We start from the raw sequence: 22,374 nt of genomic DNA, 5'->3' as shown, positions 1-22,374 counted from the left end.
TCAACCCAAATCTAAACAGATTTTTAAACATAAGGGAAAAAAGGGTGGCAGTGAAAGAAAACTACTCGAAAATAAGACCAGATACCAGAAAGTGAAGTAATGATTAATTTAAAGATAAGTTAGATTAATTAATACTTAAGTCATAGCAATATATTTTAATTTTATATATTTTAAAATACAACATTCCAGTTAAATGTGAAGAGATAAATATTTATGTGCTAAAATAAGATCTATTGTGACAGTTGAAGTTGGTTCTGTTGCATATTATAAATGATCATTGGTTGTATTTAATATTTAGCTATGGCTTTTTGCACATTTTCACAACTACTGTGGTTAAATAAAAGTAATAGTAAAAGTCTCTGAATTTGAGAACTGGCAAAATACTGGAAAGGCTACCATATCAATTAAAGAAAATATAATGTGATTAAAAAGGAAAGAAAAATACTAAATAATCCCAGGATGATATTCAGTGAGAATCAGTGAACGTATATACTTGGAAGTAACAATGACAAACTTTCATCAGTTTCTGACATGTTGCACAATAAGAAGATGGACCTACAAGATGGACCTACTCTATAAGATGACTTTAAGTGTAAATGTCTGGAACCTCTTGGCATATTGGACCACAATCTGATTCATGTTATTTTCAGCTACAAGCCTGTTATTACACAGCAACCTGTTACCACCAGGATAGTGAAGAAATTGAGTATGTGTGCTGACATGGCATTGACTGACTGCATGCAAATGACTGACTGGGAAATGACATGTGAGTTTCATGGGGCTGATGCTGAGTGACTTGGTCACTGAATCACATACTAAATTAAAATGTGCATCAACACTGTGGTAACCTCAAACACAGTGCTTTGCTTTCCAAACAACATGCTCTAGAATACTGAGGAACTAAAAGTCTCTTGAATGAAAAGATGAGAGCATTCAAATCTGGTAACAAGGAGGCTATGAAGAACATACAGCAAGTTGTTAAGAAAAAACTAAAATAGAAAACAATCTTGCTCAGAATAAGAGATGTGGACAAAACAAATGCCCTGACCCAATTTTAATAGATTTTCTCTCCCACTGAATCTTTCTGCCAATGATCAGTATCCCTTCTACATTAACAAATCCTTCCACTTCAACTGGAATGGCCAGTGATGAGTCCACTTTTAACCATTAGAATGGGCTGGCCATAGCTGAAGAACCATGTGAGGAGACAACTAGGGAAGCTACACACAGAGAAAGTTAGTTCTCAGATTGTTAAAGCTTGTGCTGACAAACATTCAGGTATCCTTTGTCACCAATTCAGTCTGTAACTAAGGATCCAGAAAATGCTGCTGCTGTGGAAAATATTCAGCATTGTTCCTGTTCCAAAGAAGACAGGCGCCTCTTCACCTAATGTCTACAAACTAGTGGCACTTACATCTCAAATCATAAAAACCTTTGAAAGGCTGGTCCTGGACTATATGAGTCCTCTTGTGGTAGACCACTTGGAAACAACCTGTGGGTTGTTCATATATTTTCTCAGGAGCTAAGGCCAAGTTGGTTAACTTTCAGTGATGAACTAATCAAAAGCTACACATCAAGGTAAAGAAGCTGCAGTATGCATTTATAGATCTAGTGAAGGCTTTTGACAAGGTACCATGAGAGTTACTGGAGGGGGAGGTAAGAACACTGAGCTTGGTAATTAATAAGATGACTGCAATAACCCTAAAGTACGATCAAACACAAATAATTGCAAGGGCAATACCTGTAGATATGGACAAAGAATCGGAAGATGTATTGTGATTTTTTTGTGGCAAAGAGAAAGTGCTGTGTTTAAATTGTACTGTGCTGCCATGGGGAACAAAAAAAGCACTTCCCCACCAAATATAAATGTGCTGTTTGGAGAAACTTGTGCCTGGTGTCTGCTTGTGCCAGGATTGGGTGGCTGATGCGCCCCCTGCAGGCCACAATTACTGAAAAAAAAAATTCTATAATTAAAGAAGCCTAATGTAATCACATATTTGTCCCATGTAAGTTCTTAGTAGCAACAAGTTTTTAATATGTCCAGATCTTACCTTCATAATTGTGTATATGTCTTGAAACATATAGATTAAAGCCCTTCTTTTTAGCTCCTGACATTTGACACAGTGTTTGAATAATGCGACTTGCGTCGTTTATACTAAGCCTGGGCATGTCTTGAAGTAATCAGGTGAAAAACGCCATAGCTAGACCATTTTGATATCAGCGTTGGAAGTGCTGCAGTTGGCTAAATCAGAATCCATGTACTGTAGCATATAACCTACTACTTATTGTAGATGTATTTTATAGCACTGTCACTAATGTCATTTTAGATGCCCTTCTACAATATCCAGAGTCACCATCAGCAAACACATCTTCCTCAGCTGTCCAGGAAAATGTCTTGTCTGTTCTTGAATTTTGTAAATGTCAGTTGTGAAAACTCTGCAAATATTGTGTTAAGTTTAAGTGAAATAATTTATGAAGTATGTAGCTCAAGAGATAATTGTGTTCTTTAATTTATCCTTACATTCATATATTTTTAATTGAGAATTTGCTTCAAATCACCTGTTTAAGATGTGTATTATTATTATTACTTATAATTACCTTGTGTGGCCTTTCCACATGGTTAGCTTGCCATTACTTTTGTTTATTACAATAAATTAAGCCGTCTGTGTTTTTTGTTATTGTTGTTTGTGCATTTATTTTAGTATGGTGTTGTTTTCGTTTTTTATTATTTTGGCACAGCGTGAGTGGTGAAAATTGTCTAGGACTCCACATTGGCTTTGACCAGCACTGCACCACAAACATGTGCAGGTTACTTTAGTGTCAGTAGAGGTTTCCATTTCCTGTGACTCTGATTTAGACTAAATAGGTCTGAGGATGGATGATTTGCTTTATCATCTTGTAGCTTAAAACACACCCCTATATTTTTCCTACCTTTAATGGTGATTTGAGCTGAAGACTGTTTATCTCCAATATCACATGTATACACTGCAGCATCTTCAAGTTCTAGTTTATCAATGACTAACTCTTCAATATTGCCTTTGCTTTTTATTTGGAGCTTTTTGGAGTCTTGCAGAATGACATCCCCTTTCTTCCACTTCACAGAAACGTTAGGTTTAGACAGCTCACAGTGCAAGACAAGCTTGTCACCTTCCTGGGCTTCCTGGTCTTTAAGCTCTTGTTTAAAAAGAACTGGCAAAGCTGTTTGATTGCAAAAAAAATATTTTGATGATAGAGATATTAGAAACTCTGTTACGTCCATATTGCATAATTTTCAGTTACTTTGACATGACACATGCTAGACGTGAAACATGAAATACATTAAAAATTGCAAACTCCTTACATTTTAAAGAGCCGAAGTGACTCAAAATTTTGTACAATGATTTTCTTTCAGTTTATATATGCAAAACATCACAAAGATATTTTCACTGTCCAACACAGCTGAAGTTGAGAATGAGAAACAAGTACATCATATATTTAAGCTTTGATTATAACCAAATTTTAAAAGACTTTCCCTATGTCAAAGCAAACTATAGGAAAGAGTATAAGCAAGATCTACGTGCATATGGAATTTAGCCTACTCAATGATTATATCATTCAACATCTGTATACTTCCTTAACACTAGAATCCCTGAAGCCTATGAAAAAAGTCGTAATCCTGGGCCACCTTAAATTCCTTTGCACTTCTCCATTAGCGTCTTTGCTTTGCAAATGTGTCAATCAGCACAAGCAGCCTCCTATCCCATACCCCCACTGACGCAGCTGAAGTTCTACCAGCTCAAGTCTCTTTATCTGGGCGTGAGGTGCCTAGAGTTGTATTGGGTAAATAATATAATGGTATTTGGAATACATACATTTCATGTGTGTTTCGTTTCTACAACAATCTGGGTACGTGTAGGATGACAGGAAATGCAAGGCAAGAAATGCTGAACTCATACCTAAAACAGAAACTTTTTCCATGTTATAGTAATAGTGACGTGAAATGTATAATGTATTGTCAAAGCACAAATGCCTCATGATAGTCTGATAGCAGTCATGGGGCATCATATCTTTGCTTGCCGGTTGTGAAAGTAGTCCTGACACAGATACACACTGAGACAGCCAGATATCCAGAACACACACGTTTTTATTCAGTTTTTCCTTCTCACAGCAAAGTGCACCAAACAGTAGTTCAACTCACAAGTCTCCTGCCACCTCTACTGCTGCACTCGCAAGCTCCATCCTCTTCCACCAAACTCTGGCTCCTCGAATGGAGTGAGGCGGCCCGTTTTATGTTGCACCTGGATGTGCTCCAGGTGCGCCCCGATGAACTTCCTGCAGCACCTCCTGGTGTGGCAGAAGTGCTGCATGGGCACCTGGAAGCACTCCAGGTGCACATGGTTCCTCTTCTGGCAGCACTTCCTGGTGTGGCGGAAGTACTGCCATCCAGGGCTCCAGGATCATCCAGGATCCCCCTGTCGGTGGCCACGGACCCCAACAGGGTTGAGCTTCCAAGCACTCCATCCGTGACCCTGATGTAATCCAGGGGGCTGCACTCTTGCGACCCTGGGAAGATATTGTCCCTCTCCCTGTCCTTCCATTCTCCAGGTATCCCGGTGGGGCAAGGTCCCTGGCCGTCTGCCACACAGTACAACAAGTAGTTCTGAGCTGGCATCAACCACAGCACCAACTGTGGTCATCACTGCTCTTGTGAAAAGAATGGAGATAAATGCCATCAACTCCGAGAGGGAGTGGCAAGTTCATTGTGCCACATGAATGTCACTGACAGAATAAAACTGAATAATAAAAAAAAAAAAGCGGTAACTTTTACAAGTAGTAAAAATTTACACCAGGTGTTACAGACTCAAATCAAATGTATGTTGTTATATTATAGTAATAATAATAGCAGCTTACTACTCAAAATGAGGAGCACCCAGACTCGAACACATAACCTTAGACTATAAGATAGCAGTTCTTACTTCTGCACCATCCAAGAAGACATTTTAACTTTCTGTCAATTGACATTAAAGCTTGGGTTTTTAACTCATTGATAGCAACACGTAAATTGAATGTTTTTTTTTTCTTTGGTTATATGCTTGAATAAAAGTGCACATGTTTATTTGATATTTGGACTAAAGTCTTCACACATTATACACTTCACATCATTATTACTATAACATGTATTACAACATTACATATAACATTATTACTATAACATGGAAAACGTTTCTGTTTTAGGTATGTGTTCAGCATTTCTTGCCTCGCATTTCCTGTCATCCTACATTTACCCAGATTGTTGTAGAAACGAAACACACATGAAATGTATGTATTCCAAATAATTATATATTATTCACCCTATACAACTCCAGGTACCTCACACTCAGATAAAGAGACTTGAGCTGGAATAACTTCAGCTGCGTCAGTGGGGGTATGGGATAGCAGGCTGCTTGCTGCTTGTGCTGATTGACAAATTTGAAAAGCAAAGATGCTGAGGGAGAAGTGCAAAGGAATTTAAGGTGGCCCGGGATTACAAGTTTTTTCATAGGCTTCAGGGATTCTAGTGTTAATGCAAGTGGGCATTTTATATATTATGTGACTGGTCACACCAAAGACCAGTAACACAAAATATCAGCACCCATGAAATAGAGAAATCAAAATAAGGGCACCATGAAAAACAAATTAATAAAATAATGATGCAATGATGTGACCAATACAATGTTAAAACATATAAAGAATAAAAGCTAAAATAAAAACAAAAATCAAACAGTAACATAAAATAAAGCAGACTAATTCCTAAAACCCAGATAAGTGTGACTCTAGAAATCTCCCTGATTGTAGGTAACTCTCAGCATAGCTCACTTGCTACAACACACTGTCAGGTGTGCAACATAGACTGGACAAACCATTTTTTACTACATATCCTATTTTCTTCACATCAAAAAAAAAACATAAAAAATGATATACTATTATTATATAATGAAAACATAAACAAACCTATTAATGACATTATAAGGGAGGAGCATTCAAAAAGTCGTCTGAGAAGCAGTAAGGATAAAGTCCAAACATCTTATACAGGGGAAAAACAAAATGGATGAAAATGGCAGGATTAGAGAAACAGTTTCAGATGGGGTACTTTATAGTTTAAGACAGTCGATGTCTTCTCCCACCCTTCCTTTAACAGTTATCTGAGCTGTAGAATGTGGAATCTCTGGTGTCACATGTGTACATTCCAATATCTTCCACAACATTGCCCTTGCTTTTCATTTTCAGGCTCTTGGATTCTTGCAGAATGACCCTGCCTTTTTCCACTTCACTAAAGCATTGTGCTTAGATAGTTTACAATGCAAAATAAGCTTGTCGCCCTCCTGGGCTTCTTGGACTTTAAGCTTGTATAGTTGTAAATTTGCCTTTAGTATAGTATAGTATAGCTATTGTGAATAAGGCACTATATAGATATATATATATATATTGTGGAACGAGCCCCAGGCACAGACAGGCAGATATGTTAAAGTCACCACCACACGTTTATTTACAATAATATTTACAGTCTTAAGTGCCACACAATCCACAGACTCCCCCAAAGTCAAGGCCAAACCACACTACGCCTTTCTTCAGACCGCCTCCTTCTCTCTCCAGTACCACAGACCTCGTCCTTCTTCCACCTGACTCCAGCCACACTGAAGGGAAGAGGCCCCTTTTATATGCACCCGCATGTGCTCCAGGTGCTTCCCCAGTGTGGCGGAAGTGCCGGCTGCGTACCCGGAAGCACTCCAGGTGTCCCCACTCATCTTCCCCCCAGCACTTCCTGGTGTGGCAGAAATGCTGAGGTCCAGGGCTCCCAAGGCATCGGGGCACCCCCTGGTGGTGACCATGGGCCCCTACAGGGTCAAGCTTCAAAGCTCCATACCCGTGGCCCCCAAAGGAACCAGGGCAGTCGCCCCCTCGTGGTCTGGAGGAGGCACAAGCCTTCCTCTGGTCTTCCTGGGCGTCCCGGCTGGGCACCACCCCCACCCGGGTGCCACAATATATATATATATATATATATATATATATACATTGACACAGTGGCACGGGTAAAATAAAACAACTATTTATTTTTCTTCACCTGTGAGGCACGTCTTCCCCGTGAACCCCACAGGCAATACACAGTCCCAATCACAGCACCAACACCAAACAAAACACTCTTTCTCTTCTCAACCATTCCTCCCTGGCAACCTCGTCCTCCTCCTCCTCCCGATTCTGGCTCCTGGAGTGCTGGCTGCTGGCCCCTTTTATAGTTCATCCGGAACTGCCCCAGGTGCTTGATTGCCATGTTCCAGCTGCACTTCCGGGTGTGGTGAATATGTTGCCCACAGGGGCTCAGGAGTCCCAGCTGCAGCACCCCCTGGCGGTGCCTGCGGGACCCAACAGGGCTGCACCTATCTCCAACTCCTGTGGAGCCCTGCGGGAACCCAAGGCACCTCTCCAACCCTGGGGGGCGGCCATCTAGCATCCAGTGGGAGGTATTGCACCATCCAGGGCTGCTCCCCCTGAAGATACAGTGCAAGGGCATCCCGGCTGGGCATGAACCCTGGCCGCCTGCCACACTATTTTATACCTCCCTGCATGGACAACCTTATCTGAATGTGGATAGCTGCTTTAAGCAAAGAGACAGACAAGCTCAGCACAAGCATCGAAGCAGGTGTCCGCTCACTGCTCTGATTTTTAATGAAGGAGTCCCCTATCAGCTGCTAACCATAGATTCCTACATTCATTATTTTGATTTGCCTATGCTATAGTTACCGTTAACTATATTTTTTATAAGCATGTTAGGTATATCTAGTTTATAGCACCCCATGTGAAAAGCCTTACCTGCATGTGGACAGCTGTATAGAGCAAAGAGACTTGCTATCGCTGCAGAAGCAGAATAAATGGTTATCTTCAGATGCGAGCTACACCTGTGCCAACGACCAAAACAGGTGCCTACCCACCGCGCTGCTTTCTTTTAAAGACATTTCTTTCTCAGCTGCAATCACCCACATCAAGTGCACTTAACAATATACTTAGCTCCCATCAAACGGTATTAAATCAATATTAGTATAAAGCAAAAACACTGATACCAAAGGTACCAAAAGTAGGAAATATATCTGAAAAGATTCTTAAAAGGTTAAGAAATGTATTTGAAAAAGAGTCTTATTAAAAAATATTTGTGTAGAAAATACAGTGGATGGAAGGCAAGTCTTTTCAAGTCTAGGCACAGAGCTGCTTCTGATAGTTGTTCACTCTGCAGAGGCCTTGCCAATTTCTTTGGGTTCTTCATTCTTCTGTTGTTTCATTCTCTGCTCTCCTTGCTTTGCACTTCCTTTTTTCTGTTTAGCTTGCATCTCAAACTTAAGGGCCTCACTTCATGTTGAATGAACAATGATTACAAGAATAATCAATAAGTGTTAGCGTTTCTCAGGCTTCATGTCCATTTGGATCCTAATTAGCCATTAAATGTATAAATTTAGTTTTGCACATTCCAAAGAAATTAATGTAAAAGATAAAGATTCAGATCAGTAAAAGATTCAAAGTTTAAAAAAATATCTAGCATGGTTAAAAGATACAAAATATCAAATAAAGATTTCAACAGGTAGAATTACAGCTTGTTTAAGCATTTAGGTAGGTTTTGAGATTTAAGTTTAAATAAATGCCATGCAGTCTTGAGTTTTATGATTTGTTTAAGAAGGTTATAGTGCCAAATGACTAAAGTTCAGGTGGTCCTGAGTGATGGCTTTTTTTAATCAGTATTAGGTCACACATTTCTAATTTCACTTGCTTGTAGTAGAAGTTCCTGTTTTATATACCGTATGCTGTATAATTCATAGCTCAGTATTGTGAGCTCTGAACATGTATCCTTCATCTACTGTATATATATAATTCACAAAGTCGCTGCCAGAAGGGGAAGACACCCATGAAAGCACGCACACCAAAACAAGACACCCTTGAAAGCACGCAGGAAGGGGCGTGGATTCACTAAGCCGCCGACAAGTAGGAAGGAGCCATGCCCACCAACTCTATGACCATTGGATACGACGACAACTCGCAGAGCCGCGCCCACCACCTCGGACGCCTGCCTCAGAAAAAACGCCGTCATTTATGTTCGTCTGTGCAACACTACACATGGACCTCTGAGCCACGTTGACTTTTCATTAGTCAACCTCAGTGGAACCTTGGTTCACACAGAGGCAGCGCCAGAGAGAGACAGAGGCACATACAGGCAGCCCAAGAGAGAGAGCCACGCACACACAGGCAGCGCGACAGGGAAACAGAGGGACACACACAGGCAGCGCGACAGGGAAACAGAGGGACACATACAGGCAGCGCTACTGAGAGAGCCGCGCAATCCTTTAAAACTGAGGTGAAAACACAATGAAGGAAGCAGTCATTAAAAACCAATAAGCCCTGTGCCTCTTTTTCATTAGCGTCTCACCTGCTTCACCGCCCTGCAACAGTCGAGACGCTTTCTCAGCAGCTGACCTTCTCTGTGCCTGACTCCACTACTGTCAGTCGCCTGATTAAAAATAGTGAACTCCTGCAATGTTACTATCTTGGTTGGCTTTTAAATAAAGTTCGGATTTGTTAAAATGTTCCTTTTTTCCCCCCTGTGCTTAAAACTCATTTTAAAAGAAAGTGTTTATACAACTGCTGCAATGTTACAGAGAGAGAGAGGGCTCCCGTGCTTCTGAGAAACAGAGAGGGAGGGGGCTCGCGTGCTGCTAAGAGAGAGAGAGAGGGGTGGGGGGCTGGGGAGGCTCGTGTGCTGCTGAGAGAGAGAGGGGGGGGGGGCTGGGGAGACTCGCGTGCTGCTGAGAGACAGAGAGGGGGGGGGGGGGGCTGGGGAGGCTCGCCGTGCTGCTGAGAGAGAGAGAGAGAGAGGGCGGGTGGCTGGGGAGGGTGGGTGTTTGTGTCAGTGTTATTCAATGATTTTACTATTACACTGTGCATTCTATGGTGTAATAATTAACTATATTTGTGCTTAAAAATCTTTAAAAAAATATATTTATATACAGTTCGTACGGTCTGGAATGGATTAATTGTATTTACATACAATCCTATGGGGGAAATTGCTTTGGTTCACGACCAAATTGGTTTACGACCAGAGGTTTGGAATGAATTATGGTCGTGAACCGAGGTTTCACTGTATATTGAGTCTAGAAAACATGATCAGCAAGTCTTTGATAGGCTGCAACAAAATGATGAAAGAACGGGCACATTTTTTTCTCACAAGCTGGGTGGGTGGGTGTTAGTTAGTTAATTAGTTACTCGAAGGATTTCAAGATTTAATATGCACAAGCGGTAACACTGCAAAAGCAGCCCAAACCAGAAAAGACGGCTGGCAAAAAGTGGCTGACAAATTAAACACATGTACATTGTACTTACTGAAAGCGGCGTTACGGATTTTGCAAATGTTCATTTTTTCCATCTGCTTAAAAAACATTAAAAAAGCGCGTGATTATGCGGTGTATACTACGCCGCGGGTTGGTATGCAGCGTGTAAAACAGTTTGTTTGTCGCAGATAATTTGCCTTTTACTTTAACACGAAGACAATTTCCTGTTAGATTTGCCTTTGCGATGTCAATTGATAAGGCACAGGGCCAAACTTTCAAAAAGATGTGCATGTATCTGCCAAAACCAGTTTTCAGTCACGGACAGTTGTATGTTGCTCTCTCCAGAGTTCCATCTTTTCATTCACTTACTGGTATGCCTGCAGGAACACGTGCAGCGAGCGAGAGAGAGCGAGCGACACACACACGCATACAGGTGCGCGAGAGAGAGACCGCTGGACGCATAACAATAATAATACTTCATTACATTGATATACCGGTGTTTTCAGTATTCAAAGCGCTATCCACACAGGGAGAAACCGGGAAGCGAACCCAAAATCTTCCACAGTCTCCTTACTGCAAAACAGCAGCACTACCATTGCACTACAAGGCAGTTAAAGAATACACCGGCCTCGATTTTGTTTTCACTTCTGTTTACAGCGATCGGATCGTAGTGTGCATTGTTGCAATGTTACTTTTCTTGGTGGCTTATTACATTATGGATGTTTCACATGTTAATTTTTTTCCCTGTGCTTAAAAGACATTAAAAAAGTGTTTCTCAACTGTGACTCCTGAACAACTCAGTACGCAAGCTATATTAAGCGTCAACAACGAAGACTCGCTACACCTTAATGAACAAGTGCTGAAACTTATCCCTACCGATGAAGTAACTTTCACCAGCGTGGCCTCCATCGTCACAGACGATCCCGCTTTCAGTCACGGACAATTGTATGTTGCTCTCTCCAGAGGTCCATCTTTTCATTCACTCACAGTGGTATCCACAAACCCACCCCATTTGGACAACTGTGTCGTTCAGCAAGTGTTCACCCATCAATACATAATTATGCGGCGTATGTTACACCACGGGTTGGCTAGTATGGTATATTTCTATTCCAATACAAAGCTCTTATTTAAAAGAACTGGTAGGACTGTGTGATAACAAAACGTTGAATTTTTGATGAGAGGAACTAGAAATAGGTTTACTACCACACTGCATAATTGTCATTTTCTTTATATACATTAGACTGGAAACTTGAAAGGCTTTAATATCTGGTGAGCTTCTGATATTTTAAAAAATGAAAATGGACTTAAACCTTACATATATAGTCTGTTTCCTCTTCAATAAAAGCTAAATATAGAACCCCAAAGACTATAAGAAAATCTCAAAATTGTCACAGTTCAACAAGGCTAAAATAGAGAGCTGAAATTCAGTACAATAAGTATGTTTTTCAGCATGACCTAAAAGTGATAACAACTTTGAATCTCACTATATATTATTTATTTATTTTTTTACAAAAGTTACCCTTATGTTAAACCACACAAAAAATGCAACTAAATCCTAAATGCAAATAAAACTGAACATGTACAACAATTGAAAAACTTAACATAAAAGAACTGCATTATTATTGAATTTTTATGTTTTAGAATTAAATAGACTGAAAATGGAAAGATATCATTAACTATTCATTTTCTATTATAACATATATCAGACTAAAATGCTAATCTCAGTGTTGTTATTTAAAGCTGCCCAAAACAATGAAGTAATCTTATACTTTATAACAGGTAATTAGTAATGATCATTGAGCCCATACTGTCTCATCCATCTTTGACAGGCTAAGTATGGATATTTTTCTTGATGAAAGAAGCAGACAAACTGGACCCGGAATGGACAATATTGAGCTATTTATCAGTGATGTTACCCAGTGTTTGATGCCGTTCTGAAGTTAAACTTGTGAATCATGTGGGCTTCTTGAATTTTTAAAATGGTCTAAAATACAATAATGTACATTTAATGCACATCTCTTAATATCACTCTCTTTTGCTTTCTCTTACAACTTCATTAAGGTACTTGTCATATTGTATTTGATGGGCATTTATCACAACTTGAACAACAGTTTTCACAAATAATGTTGAGATATGCAACAGCAGCAAATAATAATATTCTTAAATAGCACTCTTTTCAGAAATTATGTCTAGTGCACATGCACAAGCTAACAAATAGAAAACAGTAACAGAACATACAAAAATCAAGTGATCATTGGACACAGATAGAAAGAGACGCAGAGGTTTAAATAAAGACCCACAAATAAAAGATTTACTCATCTTGGGATAGCCTCATCAGAATCAAGTTGATAGAGGGCAGCAGACAATAATGAAGAAAAATTCTAAGCAAACTTCATTAACAATAAATGGACATATATGGAAAGACAAAGACCACAAAGGAGCAAAAGACCCATTCAGAGGGCTGGACATCATGGAATGGATTTCGCAGTATGACAATAAAACATTAGAGGGTTGCACCACAGATGGGACAGACAGTAGTTGTAGGGCCAGTACAAAGGCACATGACATCCACACTGTTAAGTTAAACTCTTATTTTCCTAGCTGCAAAACCTTGGCAAGAAACAGGGACAGACAGAAAGAGAAATGCCATGAATACAAGACGATTTCTAAGTGGCAGTACATTTTAAAAATTAAAGAAAACTGGTACCAGCTAATTGTTACCCAAAAAAACATTTTGGATTTCCTGTAGTGTGCCACTTCTCTTTAAAAATGTAAATAAACCCTAAAGAGCTGAATTTAATGACACTGTTAAAAATGTTTGCATTTTGGTGAAAAAGGTCTATTATTAGGCATTGTGTTTGCATACACACAATATTTAAATTATTACAGTTGTATCATTTTCTTAGTCAAGCTTCTGCAGCTACACATACTTAAATTGCTTTCTTATAATGTAAAGACCAAATACATGGAAATCACATGCTTTATGAAAAAGTGATCACTTGGTTTAAAAGGCTTTTTAATATTCACGTAATTTTTTTAATATTCAACATTTATGTATTGAACAACAGTGTCTGAATAACAGAAATAGATAAGAGAGAGAGAGAGAGCTAGTGGTATCTACTGTCTATGTAAACAGCTACAAACAGCCAATTCCTTTTTCTTGCTTTGCTAAGAAAAAACAGTTATTGTGCTTTGAGGATAAATACAGTATGTTTCATTGATTTTCTTCACAACTCTGCTATCACCAGTGTATAAAAAAACAATAAAAATGTATTCTAATGCAGGTAACTGACTCAGTTGGACAATTTAAAACCCCTTCCATTAACAACAGTAATACGAACAGAATGTACAGATCCCATGCCAGGGAAATCTATTACTTATTATTATTATTTTTGTCCATCCATCCATCCATTATCCAACACGCTATATCCTAACTACAGGGTCACAGGGGTTTGCTGGAGCCAATCCCAGCCAACACAGGGCGCAAGGCAGGAAACAAACCCAGGGCAGGGCGCCAGACCACCACAGGGTATTATTATTTTTGTTTGTTTGCTAATTTTTAAGCATGTCCTCCTTAATTATATTTGTAATAACATTTATTTTATATGGAGTCTGCATGTTTACATGTTCCCTCCTTGCCTGCGTGGGTTTTTTTTATGTATTGGCTAGACTGTAAATGTGCCCGGCAATAGACTTGTGCCCTGGCTGGAACTGTTTCTGCAAAAAAAAGTATGAAAAAGTTACCATTTACTGAAAAACTATTTTTTGGGTTTATTTTTGAAAATTAAATGTTTTAATAAAGATTTAATAAAACTGTAAAACTTAATATTGTCAGTATTCTCTATTGCATCTAGTCACACCAGAAAATATTTTTTTTTTCAAATTGTCTACAATGAATATAAAACTTTTTGTAATTAAATCATTTAATCAATAAAAGAATATCCGTTCCTACCTTTCACAGTGATTTCAGCAGTAGACTGTTTTTCTCCAGCATCACAGATGTACTTGCCAGAATCTTCTAGTTGAAGTTTTGATATTACCAGTTCCACGGCGGTGTCTTTCTGATGCATTTTCATTTTATCGCTTGCCTGAAGCAACACAGTACCCTTTCTCCATTTAACTGGGGTGGCAGGTTTAGAGAGCTCACAATGTAAAGTGACAGTGTCACCTTCCTGGACTTCCTGGTCCTTCAGTTCTTGTTTAAAGCTCACTGGAAATGCTGGCCCATAAAAAATGTATGTTAATTGAAAAGCTTTATGTGAAGATAGTAATATACAGTACATGTACCTGAATCTATACATGCATTTCATATTCTAAACTAAACTATGTGGACTTTATAAGTCAAATGAACAGAGCTTAACCTACCCCTCACTTGAACGTGTCCTGAGGTTGTCTGCTCGCCACTGTCACAGCTATACATCCCACTGTCTTCAAGGCATACATCAGTAATAATGAGTTCAACTACATTTCCATTATATTTCATGTTGTATTTATTGCTTTGACAAAGTGTGACTTCCCCTTTTTTCCACTGAACTGGGGATTCAGATTTAGACAGCTCACAATGTAAGGTGATTGAGTCACCTTCTTGAACTTCCTGATCTTTGAGCCCTTTTTTGAAAATTACTGGAAGAGCTGAATGATTGAAAAATACTACATTACTGGAGATACAAAATTGTTAACAAATTCTCTCAAAGTCTGTAGATCTCTATGTATTAGGCTTTCAAACAAGATGAGAATATTTATTTTGTGATAGAATACAGTAAATGCTCCATTAAATATATTTTTTTTATTTTCTCATTTCTTACCTTTAACAGTGATCTGAGCTGAAGATTGTGCATCTCCAGTATCACATGTATAAACTCCAGCATCTTCTAGATTTAATTTATTAATGATCAGCTCCGCAATGGCACCTTTGCTTTTCATTTGCACTTTCTCAGAAACTTGTAAAATGGTATTGTCCTTCTTCCATTTCACTGAAGCTTCAGACTTAGACAGCTCACAGTGCAGTGTAGCACAGTCATCTTCCTGATATTCCATATTCTTCAGTTTTTGTATGAACGTAATAGGTAGAGCTTTTCCAAATGAAAGAAAATGTTTTATAATTAAAATATGCATTGATATAGCAATGTGGATTTAAGCACAATCAAAACTTTTACAGTGTAAGAGAAAGCAGGCAGCCCAGCCTGGCCAGGATGCCCAAGAAGTGGAAGGATGGGGGAAGGCAGCCTGTTTAGGGCACTGCCTCCCCAAAAACACTAGATGGCAGCTCCCCTGGTTTACAGTGGTGTCCCAGATTCCCAAAAGGTACTGTGAGTCTTGGAATTCTTTATCTCAGCCCTATTGGGTGCTGTGGGTAGAGCGAGGGAATGCTATGGAAGAACAGAGCAGAAGCACCTCAGGGATGGACAATATAAAAAGACCAGACTGACCTCACATGGAGGAGGCAGAATCAGGTGGAAGGTAGACAAAGCTTGTTGGAAGGAGCGGAGAAGAAAGAATCATTTGTGTGCTGTGTGATTTGCAGTATTTACTTGTGGCTGTGATAGTGGAAGAAGCATTGTGAAGAGTTTCCAAAATAAACAAGCTTTTGGAGCGTTTAACACTAGAATCCCTGAAGCCTTCGAAAAGACTCGTAATCCAGGGCCACCTTAAATTCCTTTGCACCTCTCCATCAGCGTCTTTTGTTTTGTAAGTCAGTTGCAAACTGTTACTTGTATAAAGTGTAACATATATAAAGTGTATACAACTTAAATGTGCAATGCCACTCCTTATTTAGGAAAAGATCCCAGTCATCCTAAGGTAGAAATACTTTCCGAGACTGTGGTCATAAGGCTTATGGAGCCGTTTCTGGACAATGGCAGAACCATAACAACAGTTATGTAAAGTGCGACAAGAGCTTCCACCTGCAGCTAAAGTCACATCAGTACACATGTACTTTGTCAGCATGCCCGTGTTGATCAAACACAGGAAGCTCTTCAGTCTACTGTTGGAAGATAAGTAAATAAAGCAAGGTAAATAACATTCAATATAGCTTTTATATAAGTAACATATACATGTTTTTCATATAAAGACCATCAGCAAACATAATCACAAACAGGACTTTGCCTGATACCTTGGAGAAGCTCTGTAAGCACTGCTTTTTCTTTGAAGGTCATGCATGTGGCACATTGACTGGCAGGATGACACCCAACCTGTTGCATCCAAACGGTGGCATCTTTCACCTTTTTCCTGGTGCATCTGCATTGTTCTTATTTGAGAGTGGACATTTGTTTCAGGGAGAGCTTCTGTGATCTTTCTCAAATGTATAACCCTCATCCTCATCTAAGTTCACCTCTGTTATAGCATGTCTTTATTTGTAAACAAGCAGTGTCAGATCAGCGGGAGCGTGAACACGACTGAGAGAATAAAACTGAATTGGAATCCCAATTAATTTTACTGAATCAGCCCACAATCTAGGAGTTATCTTTGACTCTAGCATGTCATTTAAAGCGCATATTACAAAGTTGTCCAAAACATGTTTCTTCCATCTTAAAAATGTTAGGAAATTTCTTTCTAAATAGACAGGATTCTGAGAAATTAATTCATGCATTTATCTCTAGTAGGATTGACTACTGCAATGCAGTGTTCACTGGATGTTCAAACTGTTCTTTATACAGCCTCCAGTTAATACAAAATGTGGCTGCAAGAATTATTACAAGAACAAGAAAATACGAACACATAACTCCAGTTCTTAAATCCTTACACTGACTCCCGGTTAAGTTTAGGGCAGATTTCAAAATCCTTCTTTTAACATATAAAGCATTAAATGTCCGAGGTCCAGCTTACTTGTCTGAACTTATCATGACTCACAAACCAGAGTGCACATTAAGATCTCAAGATGCTGGTCTGCTTATGGTTCCAAGGATTAATAAAATAACAATGGAAGGTCGAGCTTTTAGTTACAGGGCCCCTAAACTGTGGAATGGTCTGCCTGCTACTATAAGAGATGCCCCTTCGGTCTCAGCTTTTAAATCCCGGCTGAAGACTCACTACTTCAGTTTAGCATATCCTGACTAGAGCTGCTGATTAACTGTACATACTGCATCTCTGTTGTTAGTCATTAGCACTAAAACATAAGTAACATGATAGTTCGAATTGGACACTAACCCTCACCTATTCTGTTTCTCTTCTCGGTACTCAAATGTAGCACTTGGTGCCACGGCCCACTTGCCAAGTTGTTTTGCCTGCCTAAGGTAAAGTCATCCCTGATGGAGGATCGCAGGAATCATGAGAAAGAGGGGTCCTTTCATCGGTTTGGCTGGCCCAACACTGTTTCAGCCGTGGAATGGCTAAATGGGGGAGGCAGCTTGATGGATGAGGTCTCCAGGAGTCTAAAATTATCTAAATCTTATTATGTGATATCATCTACTGTTAAATTCTGCTCCGTACTTCTAAAAAATTTTTTATTTTTTATTGAGGATTTGTTCTGTTCTGTGTACTGCATTGTATTGTATTGACCCCCTTCTTTTGACACCCACTGCACGCCCAACCTACCTGGAAAGGGGTCTCTCTTTGAACTACCTTTCCCAAGGTTTCTTCCATTTTTTCCCTACTAGGTTTTTTTTGGGAGTTTTTCCTTGTCTTCTTAGAGAGTCAAGGCTAGGGGGCTGTCAAAAGGCAGGGCCTGTTAAAGCCCATTGCGGCACTTCCTGTGTGATTTTGGGCTATACAAAAATAAACTGTATTGTATTGTATTGTAAAAAAAAAGGCTAACTTTTACAAGTACCATAAATTTAAACTGGCTGTTACAGACTTAAATCAAATGTATGTTTTAATTCAATAACAGTAACAATAAGAGCAGCTCACTATTCAAAACGGGCGCGTCCGGAATCGAGCCTCCTGAATATGAGTAAGCAGTTCTTACCACTGCACCACCCAAGCGATCATGGCAGCGTCGTACCCTAACCCGATTTCTTTTTCTATGGTTCTTTTCTTGAATAAAAGCGCACTTGTTTTGTGATACATGTATCTTTTATGAAAGTGTTTATTTGATATTTGGACTTTAGTCTTTACACATTATATACTTCAGGTCTACATTTTGTCAATTATTACTAAAATATGAAAAATGTTTCTTTTTTAGTTATGTGTTCAACAATTCCTGCCTCACATTTCTTGTCATTCTGCATTTACACAGATATTTGTTGACACGGAACAACGATATAACATTTACCCTATAAAACTCCAGGCACCTCACACCATGATGAAGAGACTTCATCTGGGAGAAGTTTGCGACTAACTTGAGCTCTGTCGAGGGTGGGAAGATGGGATAGCAGGCTGCTTGCTGCTTGTGTTGATCAACACATTTACAAAACAAACAACGCTAATGGAGGGATGCAAAGGACTTTAAGGTGGCCCGGGATTATGAGTTTTTTTGTAGGCTTCAGGGATTCTAGTGTTAACTTGTGCCCTCAGTGTCAGTGTGTTGAGTTTGAGAAGCAATAGTGCCTTCTAGTGTCCATAACAGGTTGGAATAACAACAAAGTAATAATTTAAAGGTAATTCTTAAAATATTCTCAATAGGAAAAGGAAATAGAAGGAAGTCAGATTTTTTTCTGGTGTATTTTAAGATATACAGCACAATGTCCACTGTGAATTATTATATACTAAAGTATATGCTGCATTCTGAAATGCAACCTCATTTATTGAAATGCATGCACTTTGCAGAGAAACATAGTCCACTTATTTGGTAGAAAAAACACATGTATTATAACAACAACAACAACAATTTATTTCTTGTACAGCCCACAGTCATACAAGGAATGTCTCAATGGGCTTTAAGAGGCCCTGTTTTTTGACAGGCAAACCCCTACGCCCCCAAGTCTTAACTCTCTAGGAAGAAAGAAAAAAAAACTCCCAAAAAACAAAAAAAAAAAATCAACTCTTGTAGTGAAAACAATGGAAATAGTATTGGAAAAGGAAATTCAGAAAGAGACCACCTTCAAGGTAGGTTTGGAGTGCAAATGATGTCCAAAAATGGCATAAATACAATACACAAAATAGAACACAGAGCTAGCTAGATGGCTAATTTATCACTATCACCTCCAAAATACAACAGTACTAACTACAAGACAAAATGCAAGAATAGATTATACCACTCATCCATCCATCCATTTTCCAACCCGCTGAATCCGAACACAGGGTCACGGGGGTCTGCTGGAGCCAATCCCAGCCAACACAGGGCACAAGGCAGGAACCAATCCCGGGCAGGATGCCAACCCACCGCAGGACACACACAAACACACCAAGCACACACTAGGGCCAATTTAGAATCACCAGTCCACCTAACCTGCCTGTCTTTGGACTGTGGGAGGAAACCGGAGTACCCAGAGGAAACCCACGCAGACACGGGGAGAACATGCAAACTCCACGCAGGGAGGACCCGGGAAGCGAACCCGGGTCTCCTAACTGCGAGGCAGCAGCGCTACCACTGTACCACCCTATACCACTCATCAAAGTGGTAAATTATATAGCACATAAACCATTCCTTAAAGTGAATACCCTCTTACAAAATGCATATACTTGGTTTGTGGTGATAGGCGATATATCAGCAAGCAGTGATTGATAACTTACATTGCCAATGGACATTTCCTTACTGATTACTTGAACCTTAAGATTAACTATGTTTAAAGTACCCTGTTTACAGTAGATCCTAGTTGTTTAAGAATAGGCTATAAAGCATTATACTGTACATATAATGTAATTACAATAGAATGTTTAAATGTTTATTTAGTAGAAAGATACAAATCAGTTTACACTTCCTATCATGAAAAGCAAATTAATGAAGTGACAACATCCTGTGTTGTGTGGTAAAATGGTACGTGTGCCATTTTGTACACTTTACATTTTTACTGATAATGAAGGCCAGCAGAAGAAGCCATTTGCTGACTATCATTAAAAGAAGACAAGAAAGGCAAGAGATATTCTATATTGTGACAGCTTTAGCAAAAGCCACAATTCTGCTGCACTCACTCCTTATGTGTGAATGGAATCAAGACTTGCAAGATAAAATCCTGCTTGGGCCATTCAATGACTACTACTGCTGCCCATCTACATGAGTCGTATCATATTTTTCTAGAAAGACTGGCCTCTCATGCTGCTAAGAAGAAATAACATGAGATTTTCAAAATATACGAGGGGGGACCCAAAAATGACCGGAATTTTGTTGTTGTTAGGTTGGTGCTTGTAGTACGTGGTTGGGCCACTAGGGTGATCTAGTTACACTCCTAACAAGTCAGTCTGCCAAGTGCCATCAGTCTGGAAGGTTGTGCTTGTGTTCAGTGAATTTTTTTGTAAAAGTAGGTTGCGCAACAGTGTGAGAAGGAAACGCCCTGATTTGTGGGAGTCGGGCGATTGGTTCTTTCATCATGACAATGCTCCATCTCACACTGCTCTCAGCATTCGCCAATTTTTGGCAAGAAACGGTATGACAACCCTGAACCACCCACCCTACTCACCGGATTTAGCTCCGTGTGATTTCTTTTTGTTCCCTCGGATGAAAAAAGATTTGAAAGGAAGGTGTTTTGCTGACGTCGAAGAGGTAAAACAAGAAACGACCAGAGCATTAATGGGCATTACTTCAGACGAATTTAAAAAATGTTTCGAACAATGGAACAAACGGTTAGATAAGTGTATTTCCGCCAATGGAGAGTACTTTGAAGGAGACTAATTGTAGTTTGTACAGAAAATTAAATTAAACACGTTTTAAAAATATTTCTGGTTATTTTTGGGTCCCCCCTCGTATACCCATCTTAAAGTGAGTCACTTTCTGTGTTATGGTATCTTGTCACTGGTGCTGGCTGTAACAACTAATGAATTTTATTTGACATCACTGAAACATCAGTAACCCAGTGTATTTGGAAAGAGTGTTGTGGTCTCTGACCAGCTCTTCAGGAGATGTACACTAGGCTCACACAACGGAAGCAACTCAACATGATGTTTAATTGAGGGCTCACACATTCTCATCACTACCCCAGAAATAATTTGACATGGATTATTACAACTGGAAGAGACACCACTTAATTTAACTCCAGGCCTTAACTGACCCTTTTCTGTACAGGTGTGCCATATGGAGTTGAAGGATGACATTTATAATATACCAAGAAAAATGAAACAGCTATTGTCACATTGTGTCCATCTCATACTCTGCTACTTATATTTTGTGCATTTTCCAAATCCAGAAGCATGATGGGTGAGGTTGATTTTTTTTTCTTAGTCACCCAATCACCCATCTGTTGTTTTCTAGATTTCAGCTATTTTCATACATTGCTTCAGTGCATGGCTAATAACAATAATAGCCAAATTAAAAAAAGAAATTATTCAGTAAAATGCTGATGCACCCCTGTCATCAAATCAGTGATGTTCACATCATCCAACACTAAATATATAATGTATGTTGAAATGTACTGTATACATTTTACACCAAAACAAATACACTCTACAAAAAAACAGTCCCTTCTTACTGCAAGAAGCACAAATGAAAGGAAAGCAGGTTGAAATTAAATTAATTACACTATTTTAAACAATCCATCATTAAATAATTTTTTATAATCCATTTATATTTGTTTTGGGCTAAATATGTATATATTTTTGAAAACGTCCTATGTCTTAAGAGGAGGAGCAGTATATGTTCTAGTTTTCTAAGGTAGAAGGTAGAAAAAGGTGCACAATGTTATTGGCACATTAACGTACTGTCCTTGAGCATACTTCAGTGTCTTCATAAAGTACTATGAAAAACCTAGCACAGTACACTGAACCTTTACAACTCTGTTCCTTTAGCTGCCAGTTAATTATGATTATCTGACAAATTAAGCCTTTTCAAGCAATACACAAATGAGCAAATAAACAAAAGTTCAAGATTCGGGCATTTGTTTCCCTAAACAATGTATGCAGTATACAGAGAGTGCATTTTAGTATAAAATGTATGCATGTTGAAGAGTTATTTATGACCTAAATTGTAAGTCATACATTTTTGGACATGTATTGTAAGTAAAATTTATTGACAGGTAATGTA

General features: G+C 39.1%; 1 protein-coding gene across 1 annotated transcript in view; it reads right to left on the bottom strand.

Annotated features, from left to right (window-relative positions):
- The window catches only part of obscnb (obscurin, cytoskeletal calmodulin and titin-interacting RhoGEF b), a 565,304-nt gene that overhangs the window by 269,639 nt on the left and 273,291 nt on the right, over nucleotides 1-22,374 (bottom strand). Inside the window, exons 40-43 of the mRNA XM_051928767.1 lie at nucleotides 15,131-15,397; nucleotides 14,691-14,957; nucleotides 14,278-14,544; nucleotides 2,932-3,198 (exon numbers count right to left, since the gene is read on the bottom strand). Coding sequence (XP_051784727.1) covers nucleotides 2,932-3,198; nucleotides 14,278-14,544; nucleotides 14,691-14,957; nucleotides 15,131-15,397 — 1,068 coding nt within the window. The remainder of the gene's footprint in view (nucleotides 1-2,931; nucleotides 3,199-14,277; nucleotides 14,545-14,690; nucleotides 14,958-15,130; nucleotides 15,398-22,374) is intronic.

The sequence above is a fragment of the Erpetoichthys calabaricus genome, chromosome 6 (assembly GCF_900747795.2).
Source record: "Erpetoichthys calabaricus chromosome 6, fErpCal1.3, whole genome shotgun sequence".
NCBI lineage: Eukaryota > Metazoa > Chordata > Cladistia > Polypteriformes > Polypteridae > Erpetoichthys > Erpetoichthys calabaricus.
Note: the sequence above shows the minus strand (reverse complement) of the source record. Positions and strands in the feature narration are given on the sequence as shown.